An 18,510-nucleotide genomic window follows, 5' to 3' on the forward strand; every position below is an offset into this window, starting at 1 on the left:
TGGGTGAGGTGGGAGGCACGGAAGGAGGCCCCCAGCAGACCCAGGTGCCCTGGTCCTCTGGGAGGACAGGAACCATGAGGCAGACGTTTCCAGGTGCCCGCGGGCCTGGAAAGCCACCTGCCTGGCCGTGGGCTCCTCCAGGAGCACTCAGCAGCTTCAGCAAAGGTGCTGGGGCAGGCTCGGGGCTCTGTTGCCCGACTTGGTGAGATGTCCACGCACACTTGAAGGGCAATGTGTACCCTGCTTTCCGGGGAGACATGTGGGAATGCCAAGCAGGGTGGGGACGGTGCGGGTCAGCTCCTCCACGGCCAGCAGCCCCGCCACGCCGAGGAGCGCGGGCAGCCCTCAGGGTGCGGTACGCTTGGCCACGTCTCTTTCAGCAGTTTTACTTCACGTTGTTTTGATGCATTTAGGATGGCTGTGTGTCTTCGTACTGAACTGACCCCTTTGTCATCACATAAGGCCCCTCTGTGTCCTTGGCGACTCCCTTTGCTGTGGACTCTTCTTCATCTGGTATTTATGGAGCCACACAAGCTTTCTTTTGATTGTTGCAATGATAAATCTTTTTTATCCTTTTACTTTTAACCTACCTCCCTTCAACTGTCAAACTTTTTTTTTTTTTTAATGGAAGAGAAAATTCTATCGTGGTTTCCTTCCCTGGGGTTGACCTTCCCATTTCCCCCTTCATTCCTGCTAGTCCAAACTCTCTTCTTACCATTTTCTCTGTTTTAAGAAGTTCCTGTGGCAATCTTTTAACAGCAGGTGTTCTAGTGAAAAGTCTTCCTAGTTTTCCTTGACCTTAAGAACACTGTGCTTTCATTTTGAAGGGTAGCTTTGGTGGGTGTGGAATTGTTTGACAATTCCTTTTCCTTTCAGCACTTGGAAATGTGCCCCTTCCTTCTGGCTTCCATATTCTGATGAGAGGTCCGCTGTTACTCAGGTCATTTTCCCTCCTCAGCACTGAAGCTTCTCTCTATTTTCCATGGGTCTTTCTTTTTTTTCCTTTGATCTTAAGAAGCTTAGCCATGCCATGTCTGGTGGCGAGTCTGGGAGGTCTGGCCTTGCAGGGTCTGCTCAGCCTCTTGAGTCCGTGGGCGTCTCGCTCACCCTGTGTGGGGTCGCCCGACGTCACTTCTCCTGCGTTCACTCGGCCCCTCCCTCTCTCCTCTCCTCCACTCCCCAGTCCTAGCCCTTCGGGTGTTGGCCCACGGGCCCGTGGGGTTGTCTGAGGCCTTCTCTGCCCCATCGCTTTTCCGCCCCTCGGCCAGACTTGGTCGTCTCACGGATCTAGCTTCAAGTTCGCCAAGTCTTTCCTGCCTCATCCTTTGTTGGGCCCATTCAGCTTCCGACACTGCGATTTTCCTGTCCTAATGTGTCTTTTCTTCCTTTTATGTCTCTGCTCTTTTTCTGAGACTTCCTACTATTCCATTTAAGGATGTTCAAACTCACTGGTGTATTTTTATGGTGACTTTAAAATTCTTGTCAGATAATTTCAACTCTATGTCATTTTGATGCTGGGGTCTATTAGCTGTCTTTTCTCATGCAAGTTGAAGTTCTCTTAGTTCTTCGTATGGTGTGTAATTTTGTAATGTATCCTAGACATTTTGAGCATTATGTTATGACACTGGTTCCTATTTAAACATTTTATTTTAGCAAGTAGTCAACCCATTTATGGCTTCCCAGGTGGCACTAGTGGTAAAGAACCTGGCTCCCAATGAAGGAGCTGTAAGAGACAGGGGTTCAATCCCTAGGTTGGGAAGATTCCCTGGAGAAGGAAATGGCAACCCACTCCAGTACTCTTGCCTGGAGAAGCCCATGGACAGAGTATCCTGGAGGGCTACAGTCCATGGAGTCACAAAGAGTTGGACATGACCGAATGACTGAACATGCACAGTCAGTTTAGATTCAGATGACACGCCCTGATGTCATCCTCCTGAGGCTCTGTACCACTGTCCTGGCCTACCGGGCTCATGTGCTACCCAGAGGCCAAGCTGAAACCCGGGTGTTTTCCACACCATGGTTGGGTTTGCAAAGGTTTTGCTGTGTTTGTTCTGGTTCGTGGCAAGCAGAGGCTGCTCAGAGGGGGTGCCCAGAACACCCCATGCACAGATTTACAGATTGCTTCCTCCTGCTCCTGATTCTCTGTAATCCTCCCGTTACAAGAGGACACAGCGCATCTCCGGATTCCAGCCCTTTACAGAACAGGTGGGATGCTGGCCCTCCAAGTGGCTGGAAATCGACGTGTGGCTTGCAGGCGGCCCTCCACATCTGCGGGGCCACAGCCCCAGGTTCAAGCAGCCGTGAGCCATGCAGTCGTGGAGTAGTTACTACACTGAGGAAATCCCACATAGCTCACGAGATGACCTGCACAGGCCAGCCTGTGCTGCTGGGGGTCAGCCGGCCTTTAGAGCCAGTGGGTCATCTGACAGGCACATGACGAGCAGCTAGCTGCCTTCAAGGGGGTGACAGCAGCTGGAGGAGCTGAGGACAGACGAGCAACACGGACGTTGTCTGTTCTCTCAGAGAACAAGGAAACGTGAAACGTCGAAGATGCCAGATATGCTGTGAAAGGAAGCAAGTGGCCGGGCAGGAGTGTGGGGGACGTGCACGGATTCTGTGGGGAAGTCAGGCACGTCTCCTCTGACACTGAGCCAGAAGCAGGTAGGCGAAGCTACAGCAGGAGGCCCGTGGGCGAGGGGCGGTCCCGCCACAGGATGTTTACCCTTCAGGGGCAAAGCTTCTGTGGGCTCATTATTCTCAGCAGACCTCGGAGACATGCAGTGCTGAGGTCTGCAGTGGCGAAGTGATTGGTGAACGATGATGAGAACCGCACCCAAAAGTCTACATTCCAGAATCTTCCGACGCCGCTCCAGGAGCTGATCGCTCAGATAAGCTGTTGTTCAGTCGCTCAGTTGTGTCCGACTCTTTGTGGCCCCATGGACTTCAGCATGCCAGGCTTCCCTGTACTTCACTACCTCCCGGAGCTTGCTCTAATGTGTGTCCACTGAGTCAGTGATACCATCCAACCATCTTAACCTCTGCCACCCTCTTCTATCCCCGCCTTCAATGTTTCCCAGCATCAGGGTCTTTTCCAATGACTCAGCTCTTCGCATCAGATGGACAAAGTACTGGAGCTTCAGCTTCAGCATCAGTCCTTCCAATGAATATTCAGGACTGATCTCCTTTAGGATGGACTGGTTTGATCTCCTTGCAGTCCAAGGGACTCTCAAGAGTCTTCTGCAGCACCACAGTTCAAAAGCACCAATTCTTTGGCACCTAGCCTTCTTTATGGTCTAACACTCACGTCTGTATACTAAGCTGTTCAAAATAGCAGCATTTTTGATTTGGATAATTTGAAATCTTCATTTCTCAGTAATCATGTATAACTATTACTTTATTTTATAATAAATGTCGTATCTTTGGAACAGGGCATTTCAAGACACAACAGTGGGACTTCGGCAGACACGACTTCCTGGAATCTGCTCCTGGTCTGGGAATGTTTGTGGCCGTCACAACTTACAGCGATGAGGTAAAACACACTTTTTGTCTGGTGACTGAAATTATTTTCTAAAAAGTCATGTGTCATGTATGCTCACAGACTTTTAAAATCTCTACACAAGTGCTCACCACCCAGCATTTCACTTTTAATGAGTGTGATCCTGACAAAGCACCAAACACGGGAAGTGCCCACCATCCAGCTGAGACACGGGGATTACTCACAGTGAAAGCTCAAAGCTTTCAGAAGGCGGCCCCACGCTCGTTGCCCCGAGGCTCTGCTGCTCTTGCCGTTCAGAAGGAACCCACAGGCCAATATGTGCCTCTGGTCTTGCAGGAGCTGCAGCCTTACCCAGACACAAGGGCCTCTCAGGCCACCCTCTCTCCCCCCATCCAGTGGGGTCTCTGTAGGGGCGCAGCAGCCTCTGCATCTGTCCGGCCTCCTGGGATCTGGTGGGGCCTCTGTAGGGGCGCGGTGGCCTCTGTGTCTGTCCGGCCTCCTGGGATCTGGTGGGGCCTCTGTAGGGGCGCGGTGGCCTCTGCGTCTGTCCGGCCTCCTGGGATCTGGTGGGGTCTCAGTTGGGGCACGGCGGCCTCTGCATCTGTCCGGCCTCCTGGGATCCGGTGGGGTCTCTGTTGGGGCGCGGCGGCCTCTGCATCTGTCCGGCCTCCTGGGATCCGCTGGGGTCTCTGTAGGGGCGCGGTGGCCTCTGCGTCTGTCCAGCCTCCTGGGATCTGGTGGGGTCTCTGTCAGGGCACTGCGGCCTCTGCGTCTGTCCGGCCTCCTGGGCGCCTTCTCGCTGGGAGTTGGCAGGGGAGGAAAGGCACTGAGGTCACAAGGGAAGGACGTGGGCCGTGGAGTCGGGGCCGAGTGTCCCTGTGGCCTGCCATCTACAGGCTGACTCTCATCCCAGTGACGTCGTAGCAGACGTTGTTCCCCACCTGGCCAGCTCAAGGTGCAGTACTATGGCCTACCCTTCCAATAGTTCCAACGGGATTGTGGGAACCATTTCCCCTTGGACTTGTCCAGGGAATGCCAGGGGGTGGGAGGCTGGTGGTGGAGCAGAGCCCCACAGAACAGACGGGCAAGAAGAGGAGGGTACTTGACATGGACGGGCCCAGGTTCCAGTCATCAGGAGAGCTGTGCTCAAGCCAGACTTGTGATGCCCCCATGCACGTGAAGACTGGGAGATTCAATCCAGCTGAATCGCTGGACACCCGACTCCTGCCAGCTGTAGCAGCCTTCTCCTGGTGCCCTGGGCACCCTGTGACAAGAGCTCCCCTGGGTCCATTCTCCCAGTTCTAGCACAGCTGCCTTCCCCACCTGATACCCCCTCCTTCACTTCCTGCCCAGTTAAACCAAAACACAAATCTCTGCTGTCCTTTTCTGTCATTTTTCAAGCTGCTCAGATGCTCAGTCATATCTGACTCTTTGCAACCGTATGGACTATAGCTCGTCAGGTTCCTCTCTGCCCATGGGGTTTTCCTGGCAAGAATACTGGAGCGGGTTGCTATTCCCTTCACCAGAGGATCTTCCCAACCCAGGGATCGAACCCAAGTCTCCTGCCTGTCCTGCAATGGCAGGCGGGTTCTTTACCACTAGCACTACCAATGTCTCCACATCTGGCATGGCCTAGGAGAGAAAATACTCACTGCAAAGCCCTGGTGGTCAGGAAGGCTCTCTCTATCAGGCTGTATGAGGACAAGACACAGCTCTGGCTTTAGTATTTTTCACCTGCTGCTGCTGCTGCTAAGTCCCGTCAGTCGTGTCCGACTCTGTGTGACCCCATAGATGGCAGCCCACCAGGCTCCCCCGTCCCTGGGATTCTCCAGGCAGGAACACTGGAGTGGCTTGCCATTTCCTTCTCCAATGCGTGAAAGTAAAAAGTGAAAGTGAAGTCGTTCAGTCGTGTCCGACTCTTAGCGACACCACGGACTACAGCCCACCAGGCTCCTGCGTCCATGGGATTTTCTCACATGTTCAGTTCAGTTCAGTCGCTCAGTCGTGTCCGACTCTCTGCGACCCCATGAATCACAGCACACCAGGCCTCCCTGTCCATCACCAACTCCCGGAATTCACCCAAACTCATGTCCATCAAGTCGGTGATACCATCCAGCCATCTCATTCTCTGTCATCCCCTTCTCCTCCCGCCCCCAATCCCTCCCAGCATCAGAGTCTTTTCCAGTGAGTCAGCTCTTTGCATGAGGTGGCCAAAGTATTGGAGTTTCAGCTTCAGCATCAGTCCTTCCAATCAACACCCAGGACTGATCTCCTTTAGAATGGACTGGTTGGATCTCCTTGCAGTCCAAGGGACTCTAAAGAGTCTTCTCCAACACCACAGTTCAAAAGCATCAATTCTTCGGCGATCAGCTTTCTTCACAGTCCAACTCTCACATCCATACATGACCACTGGAAAAACCATAGCCTTGACTAGACGGACCTTGGTTGGCAAAGTAATGTCTCTGCTTTTTAATATATTATCTAGGTTGGTCATAACTTTCCTTCCAAGGAGTAAGCATCTTTTAATTTCATGGCTGCAATCAGCATCTGCAGTGATTTTGGAGCCCAAGCACCCCCTAAAAGATGATGCTGTGAAAGTGCTGCACTCAATATGCCAGCAAATTTGGAAAACTCAGCAGTGGCCACAGGACTGGAAAAGGTCAGTTTTCATTCCAATTCCAAAGAAAGGCAATGCCAAAGAATGCTCAAACTACTGCACAATTACACTCATCTCACACGCTAGCAAAATAATGCTCAAAATTCTCCAAGCCAGGCTTCAACAGTATGTGAACCGTGAACTTCCAGATGTTCAAGCAGGATTTAGAAAAGGCAGAGGAACCAGAGATCAAATTGCCAACATCCGCTAGATCATAGAAAAAGCAAGAGAGTTCCAGAGAAACATCTATTTCTGCGTCATTGACTATGCCAAAGCCTTTGACTGTGTGGATCACAATAAACTGTGGAAAATCCTGAAAGAGATGGGAATACCAGACTACCTTACCCGCCTCCTGAGAAACCTGTATGCAGGTCAAGAAGCAACAGTTTGAACCGGACATGGAACAGACCGGTTCCAAATTGGGAAAGTACGTCAAGGCTATATATTGTCATCCTGCTTATTTAACTTATATGCAGAGTACATCATGTGAAATGCTGGGCTGAATGATGCAAAAGCTGGAGTCAAGATTGCCGGGAGAAATATCAATAACCTCAGATATGCAGATGACACCACCCTTATGGCAGAAAATGAAGAGGAACCAAAAAGTCTCTTGATGAAAGTGAAAGAGGAGAGTGAAAAAGCTGGCTTAAAGCTCAACATTCAGAAAACTAAGATCATGGCAACCGGTCCCATCACTTCATGGCAAATAGATGGGGAAACAGTGGAAACAGTGTCAGACTTTATTTTCTTGGGCTCCAAAATCACTGCAGGTGGTGACTGCAACCATGACATTAAAACACACTTGCTCCTTGGAAGAAAAGCTATGACCAACCTAGACAGCATATTAAGAAGTAGAGACATTACTTGCCTGAGAAAGGTCCATGTAGTCAAAGCTATGGTTTTTCCAGTAGTCATGGATGGATATGAGAGCTGGAGCATAAAAAAAGCTGAGCACTGAAGAACTGATGCTTTTGAACTGTGTTGGAGAAAACTCTTGAGGGTCCCTTGGACAGCATGGAAATCAAACCAGTCCATCCTAAAGAAAATCAGTCCTGAATATTCACTGGAAGGACTGATGCTGAAGCTGAAACTACAATACTTTGGCCACCTCATGCAAAGAGCTGACTCACTGGAAAAGACCCTGATGCTGGGAAAGACTGAGGGCAGGAGGAGACGGGACGACAGAGGATGAGATGGTTGGATGGCGTCACTGACTCAGTGGACATGAGTTTGAGCAAACTCAGGGAGACAGTGATGGACAGGGAAGCCTGGTGTGCTGCAGTCCATGGGGTTGCAAGGAGTCGCACATGACAGTGGCTGAACTGAACTGAGCACCCCCTTAGAAGACCTTGAGCAGCACCCCACAAGGACTCTGATTATTCCTACTTGGGAGGATGTGCCGGGGCACAGGGTGCTCTGGGCTGCTAGTCTGAACATGTGTCCACCCCTGTGGCACTGTGATTTTCAGGCTGGTAAGGTCGTCAGGGCCGACAATGGCAAGATACATGCGTCACTCAGACCACGCATTTTATATTCCATTTTCCATTATTCTGTGTCCAGAATTTCTATTCCATTTTGTAGAAAGGAAACCTGAGGTCCTGAGAGGTGAAACGACCTATACCAGATCACATCATCAGCAAGTATAAAAGCTGAGGTTTAAACTGAAGCATGTCTTTCCTCAACACGCCAAACTAACAGGGACTCAAAACATGTTTGCTGACTTGACTATTCACTGGAAGCAGAACCCTGACATGACACTGAGGCTCAGAAAATTGAAGTTAACAGGTGATGAATCATCCCTGAATATTTTTTCAGGAAAGAGTGCCCTGTTATTCATAAAAAAATAGAAATCAATTGGAAAATCTGACTCTTGAGTGCAGTTTTAACAAAATTTCCTATCAACAATATGTTAAGTGAAATTAAGTACATGGCAAGATGCTTTAATTTTCTTCAAATCAAAATGGAAAGAGTTAAAAATGGAGAATCTTGGCTGCATGTTTCTATGTGCAACATATGCCTGTTCTTAAAGTGATCTAACAGTCTGCTCAAGCAGCTTTAGGCTCACAGCAGAATTCTGCAGAAAGCGTCGCATCCCCACGCTCCCTCCTCTCCCTCCAGGAGCACCGCATGGTGCAGTGGTTGTAGCTGACGAGCTGCCTGGAGGCACCCTCTTTACCCAAGCCCAGAGTTCATGACAGACTGCACCCTCGGCGTCGTGCATCTCCGGGTGTGAGAAGTGCATCCATCATTGCTTAGCAACACAGAGCAGTCTCACTCTCACACAAACCCCTGGAACCGTCCTTTCATCCCCCACCCCCACCCCCACCCTTTGGCGACACTAAGCATTTCATTGTCTCCACAGCTTTGCCTTTTCCAGAATGTCATACAGCTGGAGCCATACAGTAGGCAGGCCTTCCAAACTGGCGCCCTTCACTTAGGGTACGTGCTTAAGCCGCCCCCATGTCTTTTCATGACTTGATGGCTCATTTCTTCTCAGTGCTGAATAATACTCCACTGTCAAGATGCAAACCACGGCTGGCTGGTGCACTCACATGCAGCAGGACGTCTTGATAGCTCCCTGATTTTGCCTGTTGTAAATAAAGCTGCCATAAACATTTGTGTGCAGGTTTTCATGTGGACCTGAGTCTCCATCTTACTTGGTAAATAAATAGTGCAATGGCAGGTTTGTATGGTAACTGCATGTCCAGTTTTCTAAGAAACCACCAGACCATGCCATTTTGCGTTCCCACTAGCAATGCTGAGAGTCCGCGTTGTTCTTGCCAGCGTTTAGTGTTGTGGGCTGTTCTGTATTTTTGCCGTTCCCGTAGGTGTGAAGCCTCTCACTGCTGTTTTTAATGGGCAAGTCCCTGACGACATATGACACTTGTGCGTATCTGCCATCTGGTGTGTTGTCTATTCAGATCTTTTCCCATTTTTCACCTGATGTCTTCATTTTCTTGCTGCTTTCAGAACTCTTGCAGACTCTAGATAGCAGGGCATCATCAGGTATGTCTTCTACAAATAGCTTCTCCCAGTCTGCGGCTCGTCTCTTCTCTCTGCTGACAGAGAGACAGAGTTCTCTTTTGCAGAGCAGAACTCATTTTAATGAAATGCAACGTTTAATGTTAAACATCGATGTTAAATGTTTAATGAAGTTTAATTTTAATCAAGTCCAGCTTCTCAATTCTTTCATGTACCGTGCCTTTGGTGGTGTACCTAAAAAGTCATAACCAAACCCGAGGTCATCTAGACTTGCTCCTACATTACCTTCTAAATAGTTCAGTTTTGCATTTAGATATGTGCTCCATTTTGAGTTAATTTTTGTAAAAGGTGTAAGGTCTGCATCTACATTCATTTCTCTGCCTGTGGACGTCCAATTGTTTCAGCACCATCTGTTGGGAAGACTGCCTTTTCCCACTGCATTGCCTTTGCTCCTTGTCAAAAATCAGTTACCACTTCCGTGTTGGTCTGTTTCTGGGCTCCCTGATCCGGTTCACTGGTCTTTCTGTTTTTCACCAACCACACCCCATCCTGGTTACTGTAGCTTTACAGCAAATCCTGAGACCCAGAGTGTCAAGCCCTGACTTTACTCTTCTCCTTCGGTGCTGTGTTGGCTATTTTGGAACTTTGGCCTCTCCATAGAAACCTCAGCATCAGCTTGTAGATTTTCACAGAATTACTTGCTGACACTTTACCTGGGACTGCTGAATCTATGGATTAAGCTGGGAGCAACTGAGGTTTTCACAACACCCCGTCTTCCTGGCGTGAACACAGAACCTCCCTCCATGCGTTTCGCCTTCTTTGGTATCTTTCATCAGTTTTTAAACTTCCCTCACGTATCTTACACATATTTTGCTTAGATCAAGTACTTCATTTGGGTGGATGCTAAAGTAAATGGCATTGTTTTTTATTTCACATTCTATTTGTTCATTGCAGATACATACAAACTGATTCACTTAACATATTATCGTTGTATCGTGTAACCTTGCTATAATCATTTATTAGTTCTGGTAAGTTTTTTATTTTGAATTTTCTACATAGACAATCCTGTCATCTGTGAACAAACACAGCTTCATTTCTTCCTTCCCAACTTATTAACCATTTTTTTTCTTTTTTTCTCTTACTGAATTAGCTAGGAATTAAACTGTGATGTTGAAAAGGAATAGTAAGTGGGGAAATGCTACTCTTCTTTCTGATCTTAGTGGGAAAGCCTCTAGTTGTTCACTATTAAGGTGTAAGGTTTTTGTAGATTTTTAAATCAAATTGACAAAGTTCCCCTGTTCTTAGTTTGCTGACAGTTTTTACCATGATGGATGTTGGATTTTGTCAAATGGCTTTTCTGCATCTATTGGTATGATCACATCATGTTCTTTAAGCTGCTGATGTGATGAATTACATTAATTGATTTAAAAATGTCGAACTAGCCTTGCATATCTGGAATAAATCTGACTTGGTCATGGTGTATAATTCTTTATACATTCCTGGGTTCAGTTTGCTGATATTTTGTTAAGTATATTTGTATCTATGTCTATGAGAGATAATGGTCCATAATTTTCTTGTGTCTTTCTCAGGCTTTGGTATTAGGCTAGTGTTGGCCTCAGAAAACAGTGCAAAGAGTATTCTCTCTACACCTGTCTTCTGGAAGACAGTGCAGAGAATATGTTGGATTTCTTACTTAAATCTTTGGTGAAATTCACCAGTGAACCCATCCTGGCCTGGCGCTTCCTGCTTGGAAGTTATTATCAACTAACTTTCTTTACTAGATGTAGGTTGCCTGTTTCTGTTTGTGTGACTGGTGACAAATCACACCTTTCAAGTCTGTGGGCACAGCACGGTTCACAGTATTCCTCAACAACCCGATTGATACCCAAGACCTGTAAGAGCGTTCTTTCATCTCTGATATTATTAACTTGGGTCTCCTGTTCTCGTTAGCTGAGCTGGAGGTTTACTGACTGTACTGATGCTTTCAGAGAACCGGCCTTTATCGGTTTTCTCTCCTGCCTCCTGTCTGCACCGATTTCTGCGTTAGCCTTTACCAGCACGGGTCTTATTTCTCCTCTTATGCTTACTTTGGGTTTAGCTTGCTCTTCTTTTTTCTGGTTTCCTAGGCTTAGACGATAACAAACTTTAGAGCTTTCTTGTTAATACATGCGTTCAGCATTATAAATCCCCCTTTGAATACTTCTATCACTGTGACTCCCAAATTTTGATTCTGTTGTATTTTCATTTTAGTTCAAGTATTTTTTGAGATTTTTAAAATACATGAGATTACTAAGTGCACTGTTCAGTGGTATTAAACATACTTACAATGTTGTATAGTCATCACCCTCATAACTCTTCAGTCTTCGAAGTGAGACTCTGCACCCATCAAACAATGACTCCATGACTCTCACTGCTCTGAGTGTCATGAAGCTGACCCACATGTCTGTCACATGACTGGTTTCTGTCACTTCTCATGATGCACTCAAGGCTCGTCCATGGTGTAGCACGTGCAGGAGTCTCCTTCCTGTAAAGGCTGAATAATAGTTCACTGTGTGCATGTACAACACTGCGCTGGTCCGTTCATCTGTCAATGGACACTGGAGTTGCTTCCGCATTTCAGCTATTGTGAATAATGCTGCTGTGAACACGAGTGTACAGATATCTCTTTGAGACCCTGCTTTGAATTCTTTTGGGTATATATCCAGAAGTGGAGTTACTGGATCATACAGAAATCCTACTTTCATATTTTTGAGGAGCCACCATACTATTTTCCACAGTGGCTGCACCATTTTACATTCCCACCAACAATGCACAAGGGTTGCACTTTCCCCACATTCTTGCCCGTGCTTATTGTCTTTTATAGCAGCCACTCTAATGTGTGTGAGGTAGGCTCACTGTAGTTTTGATTTGCCTTCCCTTAAGGACCAGTGAAGTTCAGCCTTTTTTCTCATGTGCTTATTGGCTTTTTCTGTTGTAGCTTTTTTTTAAAAAAGCACTTTGAATGTATCTGCCCACTGCCTCTGTTCTCCAAAGTTCTGATGAGAAATCTGCTGGTAATTTTATTGAGAATCCTTTCTATACAATGACCTCAAAAGTCCCTGACGTTTGGAGGACAGGGTCTGTTATGCCTACCCTGGCTTCTAAATGCTGTGTGCAGGCTGCCCCAGGAACACCTGCACAGCTGCCGGCCATGTGGCAGGGGCGGGGGCAGGGGGAGGGGGGAGTGGCTGCTCCTGTTCTGAGAACCGAAATCGACCAAAATCAGTTTACCTTCCAAGTCTTCCCCCTGGAAGTGGCAAGACTTCAGCAGACTCCAGAGCTCCAACATAGCTCCATCAGACAGATCCTCCCAGGATAACTGTCATCTCAGCACAGACTCCTGTTGCCTCCTGGACCACCACCTTCCCAGAATCTTCGTGTTGATAATTCAAAATACTTTTTCTCTTGAGACATCTTCCTTGACTCAGGAGCTGTTTAGAAGTGTGCTGTTTAATCTCTAAATATCCGGGGACTTTCCGGCTATCTTTTGGTTCTTGATGTCTCCTTTAATTCCACTATGGTCTGAGAGCATGCATTGTACCGTCTCTATGATTTTGAGTGTGTTAAGGTGTGTTTTGTGGCCCAGGACGTGGTCTGTCTTGTGGCCCAGGACGTGGTCTGTCTTGGTGATGTTCCATGTGAGCTTGAAAAGAATGTGTATTCTGCTTTGTTGGATGAAGCAGCCTATGGACACTAATCATCCCGTTGGTCGACAGTGCTGTTGCGCTCAGCCGTGTCCTTCTTCATCTGCTGCCGACCTGTCCACCTCTGATGGCGGGACCAATGTCTCCGACTCTAATGCCGAGCTCCTCTATCTATCCTTGCAATTCTATCAGTTTTTACCTCATATATTTTGGCATTCTGTTATTAGATGCATACACGTTATTTGTCTTCTTGGAGAGCTGACCTCGTTATTATTACTTAATGCTCTGTTATGTAATCATTCCTGGTTAATTTTCCTTGTTTTGAAGTCTACTCTGTCTGAAGTTAATATAGACTCCAGCTGTCTTTCGATTAAGGTTGGCTAAGAGTTAACATACACATTTTTCTCTGTCCCTTAACTTTTAGTCTATATGTGTCTTTACATTTAAAGTGGCAGTTCTTATAGACAATACATAGATGGTTGTTTTGGGGTTGTTTTTTTTTTTGATCCACTCTGACAATCTGTTTTAAATGGTGCATTTAGACCACTGACTTTCAAAGTGACTACTGATACAGCTGGGTTAACACCATCACGTTTATCACTGTTTTCTGGTTGCTACCCTTGTTATTTGTTCCTATTTTTGTTTTCCACTCTTTTTCTGTCTTTAGTGGTTTTAATTATTTTATGACTCATTTTCTCTCTTTTCTTGATTATCAACTACACTTCTTTTAACTTTCTGTCAGTGGTTGCAGTTTACCTTTACAACCAATCCAAGTCCACTTCTGAATAACAACTTTCTCTGCATAGGCGGCACAAGTGCCTTACAATGACAACAGTCCTAATCCCCATCTCCCATCCCTTGCATCTCTGCTGTTAGTAACTTCATTTATACGTAAATTGCAAACATCAAATACATTGCTAAGACTTTGAAAGAAGTGTCTGCTGGCTCAGTTAACAGTAAGAAAAGTAGAGTTTTAATGTCACCTTCACTTGTCCCTTCTCTAATGCATTTACAACTCTCACGCGGACCCAAGTTTCTGATCAGAATCATTACACTCGTGTCCGAAGAACCTTTAGCATTCCTTGTGAGGCAGGCCTATTGGTGACAAGTTCCCTCTTTTGTTTGAGAAAAGCTTTCTCTCCTTCCCTCATGGCTCAGACAGTAAAGCGTCTGCCTACAATGCGGGAGACCTGGGTTCGATCCCTGGGTCAGGAAGATCCTCTGGAGAAGGAAATGGCGACCCACTCCAGTGCTCTTGCCTGGATAATCCCCTGGATGGAAGAGCCTGGTAGGCTACAGTCAGTCGGGTTGCAAAGAGTCGGACATGACTGAGCGAATTCACCTCACCTCCCTCGTCTTTTGTTTGAGAGAAGTTTTCTCTGTTACTTTTGAAGGAGAGTTTTGCAGGATACAGAATTTCTAGATTGATGGGTTTTTTCTCTCTCAACACCTTAAATGTTTATTCTCTTGCTTGCATGGTTTCTGAGGAGAACTTGTGTATGACTCTCATTTCCCCTATAAATAAGGTCCTTTTCTGGCTTCTTTTGGGACTTTATCTTTGCCGTCTGTGGTTTGATATGATTCACCTTGGTGTCGTTTTCCTGGCATTTCTCCTGTGTGGTGCTCGCTGAGCTTCCCAGCTCTGCAGCTTTGTGTCTGGCACCAACTTGAAACCCTGCTATTATCATTTCAAGCATTGCTTCTGTTTCTTTCTTCACCTTCTGGTACTCCCAACGCACATATGTTGCATCTTTAATCGCCATCCTGTGGTCCTTGGCTACTGTTCGTTTTTACTCCCAGTCTTCTTCCACTGGGCAGCTTCAAACGCTTCTGTGGACGTATCCTCAGCCCTGTCCAGTCCCCCGAGCCCGTCAAAGGCACTCTTCACTTCTGTTAGTGTTTTTCATTTCCGGCACTTCTGTTTCATTCTTTCTCAGAATTTCAATCTTTCTCCTCACATTTGTTCTTGCATGTCGTCTACTTTTACCTTTAGAGACCACAGAATATTAATCACAGTTTTTCTAAATTCCTGACGTGATCATTCCAATATCCCTGCCGTATCTGAATCTAGTTTTGAGACTTGTTCTGTCTCCTCAAACTGTTTTTCGCCTTTTCGTATGCCTTGGTATCTTTCTGCTGTTGTTGGAAGCTAGACGTGACGTGCTGGGCAAAGGGACCCAGCACTGGTCCCCACAGGCGTCTGCTCTGCGACGTCGTGACTCTGCATTTATCTATGTCTCCAATTCTGAGGGGAGTAGCCTGCCCTGGGACCTCAGTTCTCTGACAGATCTAAGAACTGACTTTCTTTTCATGCAGCTTCTTACTGGTAAAGACAGAGTAACAACTTCCAAGCTCCTTATGTACCAGACTGGAAGTCCTACACTGTTTTTAAAATGTCAAACAATACAGAAATATACTAAGCAGAAAAGTCAAAGTCCCCAACAAACAACTGCCTAATAGCCTGGAATCTTTACAATATTTGGAACCTTTAGAATCTTCTTCTAAGCACATGTACTTTTACAAATAATACGTTTCACAAAAATGGGATCCTATACGGCCTACCCCTAATACCGTGGTCACGTTTAGTACAGATATAGGTGTTGTAACAGTCTCTCTTACTAGCAATTTTTCACTTGTCTTCACCTAATCAGTCCCTACTGAAATCTATTAGTTATTTCATAAATGCAAACTTTAAAATAAGTACCATTATACTGAATAGCTTTTACATGTAACTTTGTGTACTTGAGCATTTCCATAGGATAAACTTCTGTAGGTAGCTCTGCTGGGTCAGTGGTTAGATACACTTTAACTTTTCATGCTAGATGCTAAGTCACTTCAGCCGTGTCCGACTCTGTGTGACCCCATAGACGGCAGCCCACCAGGCTCCCCTGTCCCTGGGATCCTCCAGGCAAGAACACTGGAGTGGGTTGCCATTTCCTTCTCCAGTGCATGAAAGTGAAGTCGCTCAGTCGCGTCTGACTGACTGAGCGGCCCCATGGACTGCAGCCCACCAGGCTCCTCCGTCCACGGGATTTTCCAGGCAAGAGGACTGTAGTGGGGTGCCATTGCCTTCTCCGATGTATCACTAAACCATGCTCTGAAATGGCTGTTCCATGTACACTCTCAAAACTGTTCAGAGGTAGCATTTCTCAATAATATCCCTGCCACAGGTACTTTTAAGTCTTTGCCAATCTGATAACTAACAAGGAATATCTAACTGTGGTTTGTATTTTATTGATTGACAGCAAGACTGAGTATTTTCCATGTTATCAGTAATTTGATTTCTTCTTTAAGAACTGCACAAATTTCACTAGATTACACAGGGATGGTTTATTTTTTTAATGGAATATAGAGAATAATAAACTTAAACTATGGAAATCCTTAATCCTAGGTATTATTGTCAAAGTTATACGGCCCACAAGGAACATTCTATTTCACCTCACATTCACCTGGTGAACACATCATTTGCTTACAGTCTAATTCTACAAGGCTTGTGTCATTCGGAGGGAGTAAGCTGGTAAGTAAATGCCCCCGTGTCCTTGCCGATGAACAGTGTCAGCATTACTCGGGCATGACAATGATGTGCAGAACCATTACGCCCAGGCCGTATTAAAGTCCTGCACCCAGATCTCGGCACAGCAACTAAAGAGGGAGCTGGAGAGCTTGGAAGGGGTTCAAAGCAGAGCCACAAAGTTGATTAAAGGGCTTGAAAAATGAGAACTGGGAGGGAAGGTTGAGAGAACTGTGATTACTCAGGCTTGAAAACAATTGAAGGCTGAAGGGTGAATTAATAATGGAATTCCAATAAATGAAACTCTTACATGGTAGATGGTGACTGGCTATTTTCTAAAGGTTCCGAAAACAGATGAAGAGATTTGTATGTTACCATCAGAAATTTAGTTATATGTAGAGAACCTTTTCCTGAGAGTAATCAAATTGTCTCAGGGTCAAAGGCATGTACCCAGAAATCCACAGGACATAGCTCAGGAAGGTACAGTTGCTCTTCAGGGCAGCAGGTACCATTTAATGCATTATCGTGACAGTGAAAGACTCCCGAGTATAACCTGGAACGGAGCGGTGGCAAAGGAGTGTTTATTCTTGGAAAGGTGGCGGGGGTTGGGGGGCTGGAGAAACAGCAAGGACTGGTGGGACACAATGAGGGAAGAGCAAGGAAAACGAGCGAGCCACATGAAAACACGCTTCTTCCCTTTACTGTTTGTACAGCGGATCCACTTAGATATTCGAGTTGGAGAACATGACCTTGATGCAGCCATTACTCAAGCAAAGGACAAAGTTAATGAAGTGAGCTTCAAGCTTGAACATCTAATCGAGCAAATTGAGCAAATAGTCAAAGAACAGAACTATCAAAGGGTCAGTCTGCCTAATCAGCTTACACCCCCTCTTCCTGCCAGGAACATAATTCTTGACTAAGCCCCCGAACCCGGGAAAGAGTAAACTGCCTGTTTCCTGGGTTTCTCCAGGACTGTGTGGATGTGCAGGGTTGGCGGGGGTGCTCTTGCGCCGTCCGCTGACTGTGAGCTCCTCTAGGAAGGGGCCTGCGGCTCACTTGCCTCAGGGGTGTGAGCTCACGGATGAATGAATAAGGGCCTCCGTCACACCCTGTGCATCTGTAGTCGAGGGCACCCCTTTCTACAGCATTCTTTTGTTCTGTGAAATTAGGCGTTTCCCAGGCCACTGTGTTCAGTGGACCCTGGTTGGATGCGGGCCTGAATCTGCCCCACTCGCCAGCCTGCTGTTGCCTCTACGCTTCAGCTTCCTTATCTGGAAAATAAAATGAGCACAGTGCCCAGCTTAAAGTAAGAACTGGAATGATTAAAAAAAAAAGTATCAATTAGGTAACACACACTTTGATGCTAACAAATAAAACATATAAAGTACCAGATCGAATACTTGATATTTTACACCAAAACATGAAAGTATGGTTTATAAGGTTTCTGCCTCCTCATCTTTGGCTAAAAGCACACCTTAACTTAGAAAAACCAGATACTGCTCTTTGTCATAAAATACTACCTGAGTGACATTAAGTACCTTGAATGTATACAGCACCTTCCCCTCAAATTCATGCATGAAGTACCTTAAGAAACCTAACCTGCATACTTCTCTTCTATATAGGACCGTGAAGAAAAATTTCGAATGACCAGTGAAGATACAAACAGCAACGTCTTATGGTGGGCGTTTACACAAACATTAATCTTTATCTCAGTTGGGATTTTCCAAATGAAGTCCCTCAAAGATTTCTTCATAGCTAAGAAACTTGTATAAAAATAAATAAAAAATAAAGGCAAATAATTACCTTCTACCTTGCATAATGTTTGAGTTAATAAAATATATTCATAAGTGTCTGATTTCAAAGACATCTAAGGTTGGAATTGATGTTATAGCATTGTAACACTGAAAAAATGTCCAACAGTCACACACAGATGTGAGAGCTGGACCACAAAGAAGGCTGAGTGCTGAAGAATTGGTGCTTTCGAACTGTGGTGTTGGAGAAGACTCTTGAGAGTCCCTTGGACGACAAGGAGATCCAACCAGTCCATCCTAAAGGAAATCAACCCTGAATATTCAGTGGAAGCACTGATGCTGAAGCCGGAAGCTCCACTACTTTGGCCACCTGAAGCGAAGAGTTGACTCACCGGAAGACTCTGATGCTGGAAGGGATTGAAGGCAGGAGA

At 46.2% G+C, this 18,510-nt stretch overlaps 1 protein-coding gene across 1 annotated transcript; it reads left to right on the forward strand.

Annotated features, from left to right (window-relative positions):
• Positions 1-265: 265 nt before the first annotated feature.
• LOC129562179 (transmembrane emp24 domain-containing protein 11) lies at positions 266-18,100 on the forward strand. The gene is made up of 6 exons (XM_088836139.1): positions 266-355; positions 2,164-2,300; positions 3,385-3,529; positions 16,209-16,334; positions 17,042-17,188; positions 17,951-18,100. The coding sequence occupies exons 1-6, from the start codon at positions 266-268 to the stop codon at positions 18,098-18,100; spliced, it is 795 nt and encodes a 264-aa protein (XP_088692265.1).
• The last annotated feature ends 410 nt before the right edge of the window (positions 18,101-18,510 follow it).

This window comes from Moschus berezovskii, chromosome 5 (assembly GCF_049115385.1).
Source record: "Moschus berezovskii isolate FMDL1 chromosome 5, NW_MosBer_1.0, whole genome shotgun sequence".
In the NCBI taxonomy this organism is placed as follows: domain Eukaryota; kingdom Metazoa; phylum Chordata; class Mammalia; order Artiodactyla; family Moschidae; genus Moschus; species Moschus berezovskii.